Source organism: Xenopus laevis, chromosome 9_10L (genome assembly GCF_017654675.1).
Source record: "Xenopus laevis strain J_2021 chromosome 9_10L, Xenopus_laevis_v10.1, whole genome shotgun sequence".
Classification (NCBI taxonomy): Eukaryota; Metazoa; Chordata; class Amphibia; order Anura; family Pipidae; genus Xenopus; species Xenopus laevis.
This window is the reverse complement of record NC_054387.1, coordinates 48,532,963-48,551,316: the sequence shown is the minus strand read 5'-3', so window position 1 is coordinate 48,551,316 and position 18,354 is coordinate 48,532,963. Positions and strand designations below refer to the sequence as shown.

General features: G+C 44.8%; 1 protein-coding gene across 1 annotated transcript; it reads right to left on the bottom strand.

The window, feature by feature from the left end:
* Positions 1–812: 812 nt before the first annotated feature.
* ras-dva2.L (small GTPase Ras-dva-2 L homeolog) lies at positions 813–1,871 on the bottom strand. Its single transcript, XM_018235388.2, has one exon. It carries the CDS (start codon positions 1,779–1,781, stop codon positions 1,152–1,154), a length of 630 nt encoding a protein of 209 aa, XP_018090877.1. The 5' UTR covers positions 1,782–1,871; the 3' UTR covers positions 813–1,151.
* Positions 1,872–18,354: the final 16,483 nt, after the last annotated feature.

Sequence of the window (18,354 nt, the reverse complement as noted above, 5' to 3'; positions counted from 1 at the left end):
CTTGTTTTGTGCCAAAAAGTCACACGATTTCCCTCCCCTAATATGCATCTGCAATTTAGGATTCGGATTCGGTTCATCCGGGCAGAAGGATTCACCAAATCCGAATCCTGCTGAAAAAGGCCGAATACCAAACCGAATCCTGGATTCGGTGCATCCCTATCCTCTACCTACAGACTATTCATGGTCTTCGGCTTCTATTTTCCTTTGTGCCATAATCTGTTGCTCATATTGTCATACGATGTGACTGAAGCACCCCAGAAATAAAGGGAACATTACACTGGGATTGGAGGGGGACATTATGTCGACAGTGGGAGGGGGGGTTCATTACACTGGAAGTGGAAGGGAAAGTGATACTGAAGTAGAAGTGGGGGGGGGACATTATACTGTAATGGAAGGGGTGGGTACATTCCACTTGGAGTAGTAGAGGGGGGACATAATACTGAAGTTGAAGTGGGGGGGTACATTACACTGGGAGTGGAAGGGAAAGTGATACTGAAGTAGAAGTGGGGGGGAACATTATACTGTAATGGAAGGGGTGGGTACATTACACTGGGAGTGGAAAGGGTGTAAAACATGAAATAAAATGCAGTAGAGGTCTGGGGTTGTACCAACTGTTATGAGGGGTGAACACATTAGATAAGGGAACTTCACTCTTACAATCACCCCTCAAACTTCTCTTTGTGCCCAGTGATGGCTGCACTTGGAGATATTGGGGGGGGCAGTAAAGAAAAAGTTTGTTATTGAGGGGTATCCAGCTTACAGCGCTATATCTGCTATGAGTGTGATGTCAGGAGTTGCATACACAAGTTGGATATCACTGATCTGTTTGTATTAGATATTGTCTTGCAACAGGTTCATACCAAATGCCCTCTCTCCCCCCTCCCCCCCAGGGTGCAACAGTAACACAGTCTTTTGATCTGTATATAATTGTATATAATGTGCATTGGCTGTACCGAAGGGGCCACTAGAATAGATCAACCTGTGAGTCAGTTACATTAAATTCTCAGTCCTAGAATGTGACCCCCCCCAACCAGTGCACCTGATGGGATCTTCCTTTAGGGTCTGTGATGTCCTACCCACCTCATGGTGAGCCCCCTGACTCAAGCACAGACCCCGTTATTTAGTCTTGTAAGGGCTTCGCTTGCCCTTGATCAGCAGATGCTGCAGCTGTTGGTCTTGTTCATGGGGGGTTTATATTTGACCCCATTCGGGATGGTCTCCCTCCTCCTCCTCAGTGCCGGGCTTAGCCGACTGGGCAAGTTGACCTCTCTGAAAACCTCGGTGAAAACTTCGGTCACGTTGAGATTGTCCTTGGCGGACGTTTCTAGCAATCGGTGGTTCCATTCCAGTTCCACTGTTGACAGCGCCTCTTCCCAAGACACCTTTATGTCGCCCCCCAAGTCCTTTTTGTTTGCCACCACCACAATGGGGGGGCTTTTATCCCCTTTAGCCTCCAAAATCTCCTCCCTCAGGTGCTTCACCATCTCAAAGGAGTCGGGGTCGTCCATGGTGTAGACTAAAGCAAAGGCGTCTCCGCTCTTCATGTTGAGTTTTCTCATGGCCGGGAACTCGTAGCTGCCGCTGGTGTCCAAGATCTCAATCCTCACCTGGGTGCCGCAGGTTGCCTCGTACTCGGTGCTGTGCAACTCTTCCACCGTGCGCCTGTGCTTTGGGTCAAACGTGTCCTGCAGAAAGCGATTGATAAGGGAGGTCTTGCCCACCCCTGCGGCCCCCAGAAACACCAGGCGGATCTGCCTCTTCTCCTTTGTGGACAGTGACATGGCTAATGAATGGGGGGGCTTGGATAGTGAGGAGCAACCTGATGCCTGGAGTCTAGGAACAGCATGTGTGTCACCTCTCCCTCTCCACTATTTATTCATATTATTCTCTGTGATGCAGCCATGCTCCCCACCAATCAGGTGCTGCCCCCTCCAGCAAGGGGTGGGGCAACCTACCAGTGTGTGTGTGTGTGCCTTAACCTTTTCCTTCCTGGAACCCAAAAGAACCAAACATTACATTCCTCTGCAGCTGCTGCACTGAGGTAGGAAAGGGCAGAGATATGGAGTATGAACTGATAGAAGGGGAATCAGGACTATTCAACCTGCATCTCTTTGTTGTTTTACTACATTTCCCATCATACTCAAGCAGCCCACAAACCGCCATGACAGTAGAATTTATAAAAGCGGGACTTGGTGTTAGTCATAGTGTTCCTTGAAATAAGTATTTGGAATGGTCACAATTTGACTGCCCAAGTAGCCAGCACTCCCACCAAAGGTTGTGCACTGGACTACTGTTAAAATCTTGCTTATTTATGGAAAACAAAATAAAATTTGTTGGATCAGACATAAAAAAGGTTGTGCAGGGGATTCTGGGAGATGTAGTACAATAACATTCATATGTCCCAGGCATTCATCCTGCCAAAACTGGGTCTCCCAAGCCAATCGTAGAGGACTGTGGCTTCCTCGGCCAGTGTCTCATCAATTCTAGTGCAGGAGATAACAGCAGTGGTAACAGGGCTGGGGGGGAAACACATAAGCTGTGATTAGGGTTGCCAGCTTTTTTTGAAAAACATACCGGCCTTACTGTATATTTCGATTTTTTTTCCTATTAATAACATTGGGGTCAAGCATCATTTTTACTGGTCAGGCCAGTAATACTGGCCAGGTGGGAACCATAGCTATGACCCTTCGACTGCTAGGGGTTGGACTGGGTCGGACACCGGGAAAAAACTCTGTGGGCCCCCAGCCCAGATGCACAATTTTCAGGCTGCTGCAGCCGCCCCGAAACGGGCATTTTTGGCAGGAAGCAACCTGAAAATCACGGATCTGGTCTGGGGCCCACCAGGTTTTTTCCCGGGGTCCGGCACGCACGCTCTGCAGCATGGTATGGGGGGGCGGTGCGCACATGCTGGGTGGCACACCAGGGGGGTCCAGAGGGGGGCCCTAGGCCCCCAGTCGGACCCTGGCTAGGTCAGGGAAAAATAAAATACATTCTGCCAGAGATGCCAGGCTGAGAATATAATAATAGAATATAATACACAGTGCCAGAGGTGCCCAGCTGAATATACAATACATGGTGCCAGATATGCCAGGCTGAGAATATAATAATAAGTGCCAAGGCACGCAACTGAGAATATACAGTGCCAGGGGTGCCCTGCTGAGAATATAATACACAGTGCCAAGCTAAGAATATCATATATATAAGGCCAGTGATAATATAGTAGACAGTGCCTGGCTGGCATTATGGACAGACAGAAGGCACAGAGCAGTGCCGGTGCCAAGTCCAATGAAGACTGCTCTGTTTACACACAAGCTGCTCCTTATCTCAGAACATAGAGCTGCCAGTGCCCCTGTTACTAATGTGCGAGTGATAAAGGGTTTATCAGGCAGAGCCAGGGAGCTGCAGCCGGGAGATTATCAGAGACAAACCCCAGTGTAACCACAGAAGAAAGGCAGGTGACAATGGGGCTGTGGAATGACTGGGTGCAGTGACCAATGTAGAAAATACATCTGTGGATCAACTAAACGTCCCCACAACAGTGACACTTCTCCTGCACGCCTGTAATACAACTCCCACTTCAATCACTGTGGTTTTGGTTCCTGTGCTCATGCTTAGCTTTCTTCTATCAAGAACTCTTCAACATGACATCATGAATGCGTTTCCCTTCTGCAGATCAGTAGTCAGCATGCTTAACCCCCCCTGTAATTTTAATGTGACCGCCTTTAAGACCTTTAAAGAGACGAGCGGCCATTATTTTTCTTGTTGTAGCTAAAGTGTACTGGAAACATTTTATTAACGTCTGCCCCCCTCCCCAACCTCATGGAGAAAAATTTCAGTACATTATCCTTCTGCCTGACTCAGATAGGAACTAATGGCAGGACTTCATTGCCATGACCAGCTGGACAAAAGCCACAGATAGAAGCCGTTGATTTTATGGTCAGTGCACTTTAAGGGTAAAGGCACATGTGTTCACTGCCAGTGTATATCAGCCAACGGAGAAACAGCAAACCCCCCCCACACACACACACACTATCTACTGTCATTCACATGAATGGATCGCCCATCACCATAAATAGCAGGTGAATTTACCATATACTGTATATACACCTCCCTCTTCCAAGGGTCCCTTTCTGTGCTGATTATGAAATCCCCTTTTCCCCAGCCTTAATGGATTTCCTCTGTAGATCTTTAGGTTTGTTCAGCACCCAGTAACAGGTCAAGGTGAGGGGTGACAAGCTACCCAAGGGGTGATACATGTATTTACAATGAAGGACAATACATTTCCCCAGCAGTCATAGCCAATGAGCTGCCATGCTGCAGAGTCTTTATAAGCATATCTCAACTCTCTATACAAAGGTTGTATAAAGTCGTTAGGCAAACGAGCCAGTGAATAGAAGCAGCAGATCAGAAGCACAGGCCACTGATAGCATTATACAGAACCAAGGTTCCATTGTTCCACCTGGGGCACGAATCCCATCCACGTACTGGGAAACCAGATGTCAGATAGATGTTTAAGCCCCACTTGTACAAATGGGCCACGCTCTGACATGTCATGCATGGAAGCCTATTGGAAGGGAGCGGAATGAAGGCAAAGCTAATAAATAGGGAAAATACTCTGGGCCTTTATTCCATGCTGGAAGCTTAATGTACAGCACATAGTACAGCTGCTACAAGCTGGAACCTAGCCAATGTAAACAGACTATTCTATTCCTATACAGAATCATGCGGCACTGAGACAGACCAGACTGCCAGTATTATACATATTTTGTTGTCCTTATACTTTGCAAGTGTGGTTTTTAGCTGTAAATAGGGGAATATACCCTGAGTGTAGGGGGAGGTGGAGACAGTAGGGCAAGATGGAGACAGTGGGGCAAGATGGAGACAGTGGGGCAAGATGGAGACAATGGGGCAAGATGGAGACAGTGGGGCAAGATGGAGACAGTGGGACTTAATGGTGACATTGGGACAAGATGGAGACAGTGGGGCAAGATGGAGACAGTGGGGCAAGATGGAGACAGTGGGACTTAATGGTGACATTGGGACAAGATGGAGACAGTGGGCAAGATGGAGACAGTGGGGCAAGATGGAGACAGTGGGGCAAGACGGAGACAGTGGGGCAAGACGGAGACAGTGGGGCAAGACGGAGACAGTGGGGCAAGACGGAGACAGTGGGGCAAGACGGAGACAGTGGGACTTAATGGTGACATTAGAACAAGATTTAAACAGTAGGGCAAGGTGGAGACAGTAGGGCAAGGTGAAGACAGTAGGGCAAGGTGAAGACAGTGGGACAAGATGGAGACAGTGGGACAAGATGGAGACAGTGGGACAAGATGGAGACAGTGGGACAAGATGGAGACAGTAGGGCAAGGTGGAGACAGTAGGGCAAGGTGGAGACAGTAGGGCAAGGTGGAGACAGTAGGGCAAGGTGGAGACAGTAGGGCAAGGTGGAGACAGTAGGGCAAGGTGGAGACAGTAGGGCAAGGTGGAGACAGTAGGGCAAGGTGGAGACAGTAGGGCAAGATGGAGACAGTGGGACAAGATGGAGACAGTGGGACAAGATGGAGACAGTGGGACAAGATGGAGACAGTGGGACAAGATGGAGACAGTGGGACTTAATCGTGACATTAGGACACAGTAGGGCAAGATGGAGACAGTGGGGCAAGATGGAGACAGTGGGACTTTATGGAGACATTAGGACAAGATGGAGACATTAGGACAAGATGGAAACAGTAGGGCAAGATGGAAACAGTAGGGCAAGATGGAAACAGTAGGGCAAGATGGAAACAGTAGGGCAAGATGGAAACAGTAGGGCAAGATGGAAACAGTAGGGCAAGATGGAAACAGTAGGGCAAGATGGAAACAGTAGGGCAAGATGGAAACAGTAGGGCAAGATGGAAACAGTAGGGCAAGGTGGAGACAGCAGGGCAAGGTGAAGACAGTAGGACAAGATGGAGACAGTGGGACAAGATGGAGACAGTGGGACAAGATGGAGACAGTGGGACAAGATAGTGACAATAAGACAAGATAGCAACAGTAGGACAATACTTTGACAGCAGGACAAGATGGGGACATAGTAACAATATGGGGACAGTAGAGCAACTGTGACTATTGAGTTTGGTGGTAGCTCCAGGTATCCCATGTGCTAACAGGCCAACAGGCACTCAGTTCTAACAGGTGTCAGGAAGGACTAAGTGGTGCCGAGTACAATTATACAGAAGTGCAATAAACTCTTTTTGAAATAAATTGAAAATTAATTAATGAATTTTTTGTGCAACTGATTTTGGGGACAGCACTAGTTATTGTAAAAGATGCCTTATATTTTTTCAAGGATGCTCGGAAGGAACAGTGAATTATATGTCTCTGCCCGATGCCCCTTTTGCCCAATGATTAAATGGCCCGGCTTCCAGCGGGGGACAATGCATTGTAACTACTCCTGTGCCCAATTGACTGGGTGTCAGCATGCTGCAACATTCTCCTGAGCATCTCACTACTATATAAATGGATACTATTTACTATACAAATGGATAGGCCTCTAAAGCTGACCATAGACTCAAAGATCCGATCGTACTAATCATCGTACGATCGGACTTTCATGTGTGGGTGGGGGCTGTCGTCTCAGGGGGTCCCTCCTGGGCCCCCTGACCCAGTCACAAACCCCCTCTGTATCCCCTTCCCTGTGTATACCTTGTTTCCTCTTTTGGCAACTGCATTTAGGGCCAGGGGAGGTCAGGGGACAGAGCATAAGGTTAAAGCTGGCCATAGACGTGCAGATTTACCTTCATTTCGGATGAACGATCGTTCGGTGCCATCTCCCGACCTGCCACTAACCATTCCGATTAAATAAAGTAGTAAAAGAACAGATCAGCAATGTTCTGCCCCTGACAGCAATCTTACGATATCTATGTCCAACCAAAGCTAGTGACAGTCTCCCACTGAAAATCGTACGATCAGCAATACACGCAGAGATATTATCGGCAGCCGACAGAAATCTTTTAACCTGTCCGATCGACCAAATGACCAATTTGCCGGACGAAAAATGTCGGGACTCTCCACACACAGTCCGAAAATTGTACGAATCGAGGATTCGTACAATCAGATCTTTGCGTCTATGGCCAGCTTAAGGCTAATGTTTCTCCTCTGCCTGTGCCATTTCCCAACCATTTACTGGATTTGCTCCAAAATGCACCGTTTTGAGTCAATGAAAGTCAATGGTGAAAGGAACAGTTTTGTTGGCATTACCCCAAACCTCTTCCTATGCCCTTGGCTGCAGCCCACCCTCAGTAACCATCCCTGCTATACAGTGAAAACGCCCAGCAGAGCAGATTCTTTACAACCAGACCCAATTTAGCCCCAGTAATTGCTTTATTATCCCTCCATATTACACTGGCCAAAAAATCTAATTAGTACAATCAGGAAATGTAAAGCCTTTATTTCCCAGGATACCCGGCAGATCTGCTCTGGTACCTCCTGCTGCTGAGCAGGACTTCTATGGGGGTCACGCAAGCCCCTTCATTCTGCTGAAGAATCATTTCCAGACCACAGTGGCTTTTAGGGGTTACTAAGTAAACAGGCCCTGACTGTTCCTGAAATGGAAACACAGGCAATAACGCTGCCCTACTCTCTGCTGGGGTCTCACTCAGCCCATTACCATAGTGGGGGGCGGCCGAGCCAGGGGAATAAAATTGTCGCTTAGTATTCTGCACAGAGATTATCTGCCAGCAGCCTGGTGTGGGGCGACAAATGCAGCAAAGTCCTCAGGGCTTCTATATATAGATATAGCACATTACATGGATATATAAACATCATTTGCTTTTCTTTTACCATTTTCTATTAAATTTTCCCCAGGAGCTGGGACATTTGGCGAGCGATGTTTGAGCCTGCAGAGCGGATTTAGTGGAGTCGATTAGGACTTTAACGCTTGATGCTTCTTTTCTAATATTGACTGCAGGGAACACAGAAAAGGGATTAAATGGGATCTATACTCAGAGCTGCATCATGTGCAAGACTCAATAGCACCCCATATATTCTTGGGGCCCAACAGGAATAGATTGATCAGTCACAGAACAATGTTATACAGGTCATGGAACTCTGAGTATCACACATGTATTATTGTTCTTATAAAAGCACTGTGTATATATATATATATATATATATATATATATATATATATATATATATATATATATATATATATATATATATACAGTATATATATCACTGATGTATAATAAAGGATAATTACTGTAATTGTGTGTGTATGTAAGGATATTAGAAGTCACTGTGGGGTTCTGTGACCATATAAAGACACAAGTCTGCAGGCTGAGTTATACAGGGAACCCTGAGTATCACTCATGTATTATAAGGGATAATGTACCCCTCCTGTAAATTATAAGGATATTAGAAGTCACTGAGGGGTACTGTGACCATATAAAGGCACAAGGCTGCAGGCTGAGTTATACAGGGAACTCTGAGTATCACTCATGTATTATAAGGGATAATGTACCCCTACTGTAAATTATAAGGATATTAGAAGTCTCTGAGGGGTTCTGTGACCATATAAAGGCACAGGCTGATTCAGTGGGGCTCTTATTAGGGCATGTGGGCCACTGTGGCCAGGAAGATGCTCTTTTGCCGACAGAGACATTAAAAGGGAAGTGTCCTACATTCCCCAGGTGACAGAAAAGGGAAATAACAGATACTGACAAGTGACCTTTCCACTGACGATTTCCAAACAGACAACTGCAGTCATTAGATTTATGCAAAGCTCTGAAATCCTGACAGGAATTTTGCCCCCGTCCCCGTGCCACTTCAAGGCAACAATGGAACGGGCGGGTGTTTGCGCATCTGGCTGGTGACATGTGAGCGCTGCCCTGCAAGCATCAGCTTAAGAGCTATTTATATCAGAAGAAAGATGTCTATCAGGGCTACATAAAATTTATTTTCTGTGGAACCTTCCTCAACTCCCCACTCAGCCCTGTGCATAGATAAGGCATCTTGTTCATTAACTCCTGTGCTACCAGAGGGAAGGGTTCCACTAGAACAAAGAAGCTGCAGCAGCCCAGTGATTTGGGGGTTAAAAAGAACTCATGGGCAGCTAAATATCTGCCTAAAAGCACAGAGATCTCCATAGGAACAGAGGGAAAATGAGATGAGAGGACAGAGGGAGGAGAGAGGACAAATCAGAGTGGCCATGTCCAGGGGGTAGAGGAACAATGGCTAGAGGGGTCCAAACTGGGGTGAGTGGGAGCAGTAGTGGGGTCTGATGGAGATGTAGTTGTGGGGGGATAGCAGGGGCAGTGGGCGAGATGGTTGTGAATAGTTATAGGCTGAGAGGATACCCAATGCGGTCAAGTCTAGAAGTGGGTTGAAACAAAATATCAGACCCAAAATCAAGTCGTCCGTCACATTTAAATAAGATTCACAATCCAAAATCCTTTAAATTCCCTTCAGTTCCGTAGCTGCAAGGGGGAGGTACAGTTTAGAAGGGGGCCTAGGGTGGAGATGAATGAGTTAATAATTTCGGCCTTTGGGCAGAAGATTTTGTTGCAGCGCTGCCACCTCCCACATTTATTAGGCACATAAAGCTCACAAGATGAATGGCTAATTAGCAATGTATTTAGACAAATTCTGCATGGATAAACAGATATCGGCACAGTCTGCAGCATGCGTCTCATTTAACTGCTTTAAGTTTACTTTCAGTATGACGTAGAGAGTGATATTCTGAGATAATTTGCAATTGGTTTTCATTTTTTATTATTTGTGTTTTTTTTTGTTTTTTTGTTATTTAGCTTTTTATTCAGCAGCTCTCCAGTTTGGAATTTCAGCCATCTGGTTGCTAGGGTCCATATTAGCCTAGCAACCATGCATTTAAATAAGGGACTGGAATAGGAATAGGAGAGGCCTGAAAAGAAAGATGAGCAATAAAAAGTAGCAATAAAAATACATTTGTAGCCTTACAGAGCATGTTTTTTTTAGATGGGGTCAGTGAACCCATTTGAAAGCTGGAAAGAGTCAGAAGAAGAAGGCAAATAATGAAACCTATAAAAAAAAACAAATAATGAAGACCAACTGAAAAATTGCTCAGAATTTATAGAATCTATAACATACTAAACATTAAATTAAATGTGAACCACCCTGTGCCTGGTTATAGCGAGGTTCAGCAGAACCATTATTATTAGCTTTTCTGTAGGTGCACTTTAGTCCCTTTGCTGTTGGTACATGGATAACATCCTGGCTTGTTTCATAGACTGTCAGCTCTTCAGATATTTCCCCCTGGATTCAAGCTCTTACCCAAAGTGCCAGTGCCCTCTTAATTCATATGGGGGTGATATATGGATATTGATTTATCCAACTTTTCCTCTCCCTGCCAGGTTGCCCCATACATCCAAGCACTCACATGCCATAATCTCCAGCTTTTATCTAGTTATCCAACAGACAGACCTTAGTACGAGCAACTGAGTCATTTATTCACTACATCAAGCACAGCCATTCGCCTGTCTGCCCCAAACACATCTGTCTGTCTGTCTGTCTGTCTGCTCCTCACTCCAAACTAAAAGCCTGGCAATTCTTTTACATCTTTTTATAGCTTAGAGACAGTACAGAACAATTGTATATTTGTATTTATACATATGGGTAGGAGGTGTCATATTGATTCCCTTAGACAGTACAGTATGAGGGTATAGCTTAGTGTGTGCCCAGAACATTCCTTCTCTGTATATTTATATATAAATGAGTAGGAGGTGCCATGTTGTTTCCTTAGACAGTACAGTATAAAGTATAACTTATATTTGCACCCAGAACATACATATTCTCTGTACATGTCAAATGCATTGCAGTTTTGCTAGTGAAATTATGTAATATCCATAGACTGCTATGATAATTAGTGGCCACAAATAGATGGTTCTGTTCCTTTAAATACACGTTACAGACATAGAAACATTCTGTGAATACACACAGCTTGTGTTGCCCAAAGGATTTTATAAAGCAGGGCCTTCATACTATAATAAGGAAGAGTTTAATGCAATAGCAGATTAGAGGCCACTTACCTTCACTCTCACACAGTAGTCTGTGACCTGCCTCAAATGATGCCACTGGAGTCCTGGAACGAGGAGATTCCCTCTGTCCAAAGCCATTGCTGGGAGAAAATAAACAGAACACCCAAATCTTTATTAGCCAAACCTAATCACCAAATCCCATTTTATATCATCTGTGTCTGTTAGGCAGCAGGTGTATTGATAGCGACGTACAGAATTAAAGGGGAAGTTAACCCACCTGTCCCACCCGGAATGGGGCCAAACGTACATGCATTGTAGGGCTGAAACTCGCGTTGCTTAATGGAGGAGTACACATGAGCATTCATATTTACTCTTGGGGGTTTGTGCCTTATTTGCACTGAGGATGAAAAAAAAGAGATGGTAAATCTGTATACCAATTGGCATATATGTATCTACTGTCTATGAATAAATATTCCTTCTTGTCAGTGTGTGGCAGGAGATACAATCACATAACGTACTCAGCCTCGTGTCTGTATCCATTGTTCTCATGCCTCAGAGAAGGGTTAAACCTCCCTGGCAGCCGTGCCATTAGCGTGGCACAGAATTGTGGCTTAACTTGCCCCCTCATGCTCCTATTGTACCAACAGACATTTGGGAGAAGGCAGATATTAATTGCAGGCCTAGCAATGGCATTAGTAACAGGCAGATCACAGGGCTCAGGCGTTGCTTCGGGAAATCAGGGGCATAACAAGCACCCGGCTGATTCCATGTGACTCCCCCTTGCCCAGACATAGCCCCACAATGTGGCATAATGACCCAGAGAAATGTCTGCCAGTCTGTCCCTCTGTCTGACACACACGGTACTTTAACTGCAACAAAAACACTGCAGCACAGGGAATGTCCCCTTTAAAGGAGTAGTTCATCTTTAAGTTAACTCTATGTGGGACATAGCTGGGGGTGCTACAAGACTCCAGTTGGAGGCACCACAATGTCTCCATGGCCAAGGGCCTAATTTAGTCACAAATACTTGGCCAATTGCACCCACTGAAGTGCTACATCCCTTTGTTCCATATGGGACAGGTGTTTATTTTGGAAATAACTGGACCCTATACCCTCCCTCACATGGATACACTCATCACCCTTGCCAAAATTCCAATTGAAATATTCCAGGTTCCACCAGTGGCCATTCCTAATGCACATGTACTTGCCCTGCCACAGTGGCACATGCCCTTTCATCACTGGGTCTGTTTTTCTGTTCAAGGGCAACAGATCCTACAATAACATGGACAGCAAGAAGAATGAATGTTCCCTACAGATGCTGTGGGCCCTGGGGGGAGATTTGCATCTTTTAATGACAACTGACTGATTTCACCAACCTTGTGAGCAGTGGGGTCAGCTCTGTCCTCTGGGCACCAAGACTAGACTGTGCCAGAGCCCTAGTTATTTCCCTGTATAATGATGGAACCGTAGCTGAATGAATTTATTAAGGGTCTGTAAACTAACAGGGCTACAAACCCAGCAACAGTGCGACTGCAGCGATTTCGGTTCCATACCAACCCCAGAAATAGGTCATTGGAATGAGAAGCACAATTTGGGGATCGTACCCTCCTCTAGACCACCAGAAGCTGCCATAATGTTACTCACACCCAGGGACCAAGAGTTACATAAATCAGGGAGATCCGAATAACTGCCCACCAGCTACTGATAAACTACAACTACCAGCATCCTTTTAAAAATGTATATAAGGGCATGCTGAGAGTTGTAGTTCTACAAACTGCTAAGAGGCTGCAGTTGCCAACCCCTATTGGCTACAGGGAGACTAATGAATCATATGGTGGTGGAATTGAGTAGGGGATGGTGGACACGGGTATATACACAGAGTATAGGGGTATATACACAGAATATAGGGGTATATGCACAGAATATAGGGGTATATGCACAGAATATAGGGTATATACACAGAGTATAGGGATATATATATATATATATATATATATATATACATATATATATAAATATACACACACACACAGAGTATATGGGTATATATAAAGAGTATACAGGTATAGGGGTATATACACAGAATATAGCACACATATATATATATATATATATATATATATATATATATATATATATATATATATATATATATATATATATATATATATAGACAAATACAAGATTCCTCTGCACTCAACCCCCTCCCACCCCCTCCAACTATAGTCAGGTGATCCCACTGGTGTCTAATAAAAGGGCAGCCAAGTTTGGGAGTTTTACTTTGAAAGCAGCTAGTAAGTTGCAGGTAAAACGTATTCGTCCCTTTTATAAAATGTATAATGAAACCATAGAATTCTTAATGAATCAGATGAAAATTGAGCGTAGGACTGGCCAGATATGGGATGACTTTGACGTAGTTGGCCAGCTTAAATATATTGCAATATATGGACAAACAATCCCTGTTTTGTTTAAAGGGTAAGGCATTTTTCAGTAGCAGTGTGCACAAAGTGTCGCTGTCTTAAATATATTGATAATGGGTTGAGTGCAGAGGAATCTTGTATTTGTCTATATGTATTTTGTGGTCACACCCTCATTGCACCCCCGCCTAATGTTTTTAAAAACTAGTGGTGAGCACAACTTTCCCTTGTTTGTTATATATATATATTTACCAGGCATGACCAGCCGTCCATATTGAATGTCTATGCCTGGTAATTATATCTAAGGTGGAGGGCTCAGCAATTACAAGGAGGAGGAGAGTAGATATTTCACATTTCCAAACTTGGAAAACAGAAACCTAAGACCGTGCTGTAACAATGAAAGAAATTAGGGGCATTAAAAGCAGCTTTTGTATTAAGGAAGATTGAATGTACAGTCCCTGTGGGGCAACTTGGAGCCACTCAGACATCCCCCAGCGGCAGTTGTTGAATTAAAAAGGATAAAAAAGATAATAGCAGCAGAATCCAGTCTCCTGATGGAAGCCTCTCCTCTGTCTTGTGCTGTTTTTGCTAAATCGCCCCTATTCCCATTATTAGGCAATAAGAAGGAGCTGGTGGTGGGTACAGGGATTGGAGGCCACATATCCTTAGTATTGGTGGCAGGGGTGTTTAAGCAGGGACAGCAAAGAAGAATAACACAAGGCAAATAAGAAGTTAATAGAGTGTTGCATGACTGTGTAGAGACCAGTGCAGCCTGCAGCGAGCAAATCAACCGTGCCGCTAAACGTATTGTAAAACACACCATGCTTTCCTTTTACATGTGGCTTTTGAATGACTTACTTTTATTATTTCGGCAGTGCTCATCATGTTGCTAAGGTGTAATAGCTCTAGCAACAAGGAAAGTGACAATGGAAGAGAATAAATCCAAAAGTGGCCTCTCAGTAAGTGATGTTAAGACTGATTGGCTGCTGATTGCACCAAACACAACAATGCAATTAGTAGGGCAGCTCTGGTTGCAAGATGATTGCCTGCACATAATAGGGGAAGGTTGGGGCAAATCAGTTAACACTTGCATTGCTGTATAGCGGAATCCAAAGCAGCGGCAGAGAAGCAAAAGAACAGTTGCCTGAGGCTGTACTACTGGGGGTTAATATACACCATCTCTGTACAGAAGGGTATATGTTAAAAAGGCTTATCCGTGCTTATAGTCTAATGCCCAAGTAATGGCAATGCCAGGGCAACATCATGGAGCCGTGAGAGGTTAGTGTTAACCCTTTCATTGCCACCTGTGGATGTGTTCCTGAAGGACACAGAGGAGTGGATATTTGTATTTGGAATACACAGGAGAGCAGTAAATACACAAATTCGGCCCAGACGGAATCATGGCAATCAAGATAACAGAGGTTAATGGACACATAAATGCGACAGGCCCACGTTTCCCATAGCAACTAAGTGCCAAGCGGCTTTTTCCGAGAATTCAAATAAGTGAAATGAATCCAGATGTACTGGGGCCGGAACATTCTAGGGACGGTCGGGAGATTTTCAGAAGGAACCAGTGGATATAATAAGGGCTCTTCTCATTAGTGATGGCTCCTCATTATTTCTAGATAGAAAGCGTCTCTGTTACTGCCTGTCTGCTAATGTGCAACTCCCAGCAACCCACAACTGCCTTCAGCTCCAGCAACAAATGAGAGAAAGCTCTGCAGTTACACCTTTCCTTTCCTACAGCCAGAGATGCACATATATATATATATTGACAGCGCTATATAAATAAATGATGATGATGAGAGATATATATATAGTCGCATGAAATGAATACGATTGTCAGACCATCTGTGAACAAACGCCCAGAGATTTTACATGCCATGTTGATTGATTGTTTAGTAAGTTCTGACAGGTTAGAAAATGTCTGTTGGCCAAAAATAAGATCTCTGTATGTATTGACTTATCTGACAATATCAATGGGAGACTGTCACTGTTTCTCGGACATAACGTACATACGATTGCTGTCTGTCAGTTAATGGCTTGTATATCTATGGCCATTTTAATTCTGCTCTACCCCACTGCTACTATAGGCACCATCTCTCCCTACTATACCTGCTATCCCACAGTCACACTCCCTTCCCAGAGACTATTATCCCACTGTTACTATAGGCACCATCTCTCCCTACTATACCTGATATCCCACAGTCACAGTCCCTTCCCAGAGACTATTATCCCACTGTTACTATAGGCACCATCTCTCCCTACTATACCTGCTATCCCACAATCATAGTCCCTTCCTAGAGACTATTATCCCACTGTTACTATAGGCACCATCTCTCTCTACTATATCTGCTATCCCACAGTCACAGTCCCTTCCCAGAGACTATTATCCCACTGTTACTATAGGCACCATCTCTCCCTACTATACCTGATATCCCACAGTCACAGTCCCTTCCCAGAGACTATTATCCCACTGTTACTATAGGCACCATCTCTCCCTACTATACCTGCTATCCCACAATCATAGTCCCTTCCTAGAGACTATTATCCCACTGTTACTATAGACACCATCTCTCCCTACTATACCTGCTATCCCACAGTCACAGTCCCTTCCCAGAGACTATTATCCCACTGTTACTATAGTCACCATCTCTCCCTACTATTCCCCGATCGCAGTCCCTTCCCAGAGGCTTGTTATTCATTCCTGTAGGTAGAGTTTGCAGCTATTTAATGAGCCCTTGTGATTACCTTGAGCATAAAGATAACCTCGAGAGTTGACTGGGGTGCCGATATGACATGGACATGTAGCTTTCTCTGGCTTACTTACATTTATTACTGACCCAATTCAATCAACTTGTATAGTCCCTATGTACCATTACACAGGCTATTATTTGCAGCTGGTGACATTGGAGGGCTCAAGGTGATTTCTGGTTAGTGCTCTTAAGCTGTTGCTGTTTTTATCCCTCAAGTGACACAATCAGTCTATCATAAGATGTTGTTAAATTACAACACACACCAGGATTCCATTGCCAGCAGATCTGTTTGTTTAAATGCTTGTTTTGCCACTGCATCATATGAGCCTTTCTAGACATGTAGAGGGACTTGGGCCTCACAAGTGACAATCACACTGTTGGCATCACCGACCACATTGATTGGCTAAATATATCAGAGCCTCAATTTTTACCTCCATTTGATGTTTTTTCCCGTTCTCCCATTTATCAAATGATCATTGGGAACAGCAGTCTCTTTTGGGTCAATTTGGTTCTGGTTTCTTCTAGTGCTATTTGTGCTGCCCTAAAGGTGTGGAGTATATCTGTCCTATATTTCTTATGTAAGTTCTCTTCTGCCTCAACCAGGGTTCTCTGCTTCTCTTCTAGTTTCTGGGTAGCTTCTTTCCTAGCCCTTTTAATTGCAGAGGTAAGTGCACCCAGTGTCGAGACTGCTCCACCAATTGGGCTCCCCCTTGTAAAAAATACTTGCGCTGCTGCACATATGCGCAGGCACGCGCCACACCAACATTCGCAACCAGTGTTTACTGTGGTGTGCAGAGGGAAACCGGGAGGGGGCCCCTGGTGACTGCCTTAAGGGGCCTTCATGTGGCAGTCCCGGTGGGTCTCCATTACTCCAGTCCAACCCTGAGTGCACCCCTCATTGTGGCGTTGCCTGCTTCCCACACAGTCCCTAGGTTTGCAGGCTCAGAATTCTATAAGGGTGGCTTTGTTTGCTTCCCTAATGTCAGGTTGTGACAGCCAAATGGGGCCAGAGGTGTTCTGCGATAAGATCTAAGTGTACCAATAAGGGGGAGTGGTCAGTGTTGGACTGGGAAGCCCGGGGCCCACTCTCCAAACTTTTTCTCCTTTTCCTCTACTCGCTCAACCTCTTTATTCTCCAAGTCTCTTTTTTTATATTTTCTATAACCTATTGTGATCTATTTAGCCTTTTTGTTCCCATACAGAAATAGGGAATGACCATGAAATAGGCCAAATGGTTAGAAGCAGGAGAGCCCACTGATACCTTGGCCCACCGGGAGTTTTCCTGGTATCCTGGTGGGCCAGTCAGACACTGGGAGTGGTCAGACATGGCTCTAGGTAGATACTGCACCGAGGTCGCCCAGAGTAAGATCTGTTGAGGCAAGAGCTACATCAATACCAGACCGTGTTATAGGTGGCTGAGAAGCAGGAGAATACACTTGTATCTGGATTTTTCCAACACCAGAGAGCCATGAGGTTCACAGCCTTTGTCCAGAGGAAAAGTTTAGATGTAGATTGGGGAGCTGGGGTCAGTCTGTCTAGTGAAGGGTACAATAATGTGTTGAAGTTCTCCATTAGGAGCAATGGGGCTGGTGGGAAGTTTGCTAGTTTACCCTTATGTTTTCCAGTAGAGTGCTATCAAAGGGGGGGGGGGGCACGTACACATGGTCACCAATTGGTTGGATAGTGTACACCCCATAAGTACATATCGACTGCATTGGTCAGTAGTAAGGTCTAGTAGTTTGAATTGAACACCTTTATGTACCACGATGGAGGTCCCCCGGGCATGAGTAGAAAAGGTGGCGTGAGATGTTCCAGGAAAGAAACTTAAGTGGTCCCCCCTGTGGTTAGCATTTGTGAATTCTATTGCATGGGTAAGCGGGTTTAAGATATACATTATAGTACTTTGTTTAAGATACACAGTCAGGAACCGTAAAAACCAATCACAACAATAACATCCCATAAATCCCATTCCTATCGACCTGACAGGGATTGTGTCCAAAACTTTTTAACCGGGGGTGTGGTTACCCGAGAGCAGGGAACGTTGAAAAATGTGATTTTAATAATACATTTCGATTGGTCGAATTTCACATGAATTTGAAATTCAACTTTTGATAAGTGTGCCCCTAAATGTTTAGCTTTATGGAGCATTTGTTTTTAGATACACACACACACAACCACCCCCCCCCC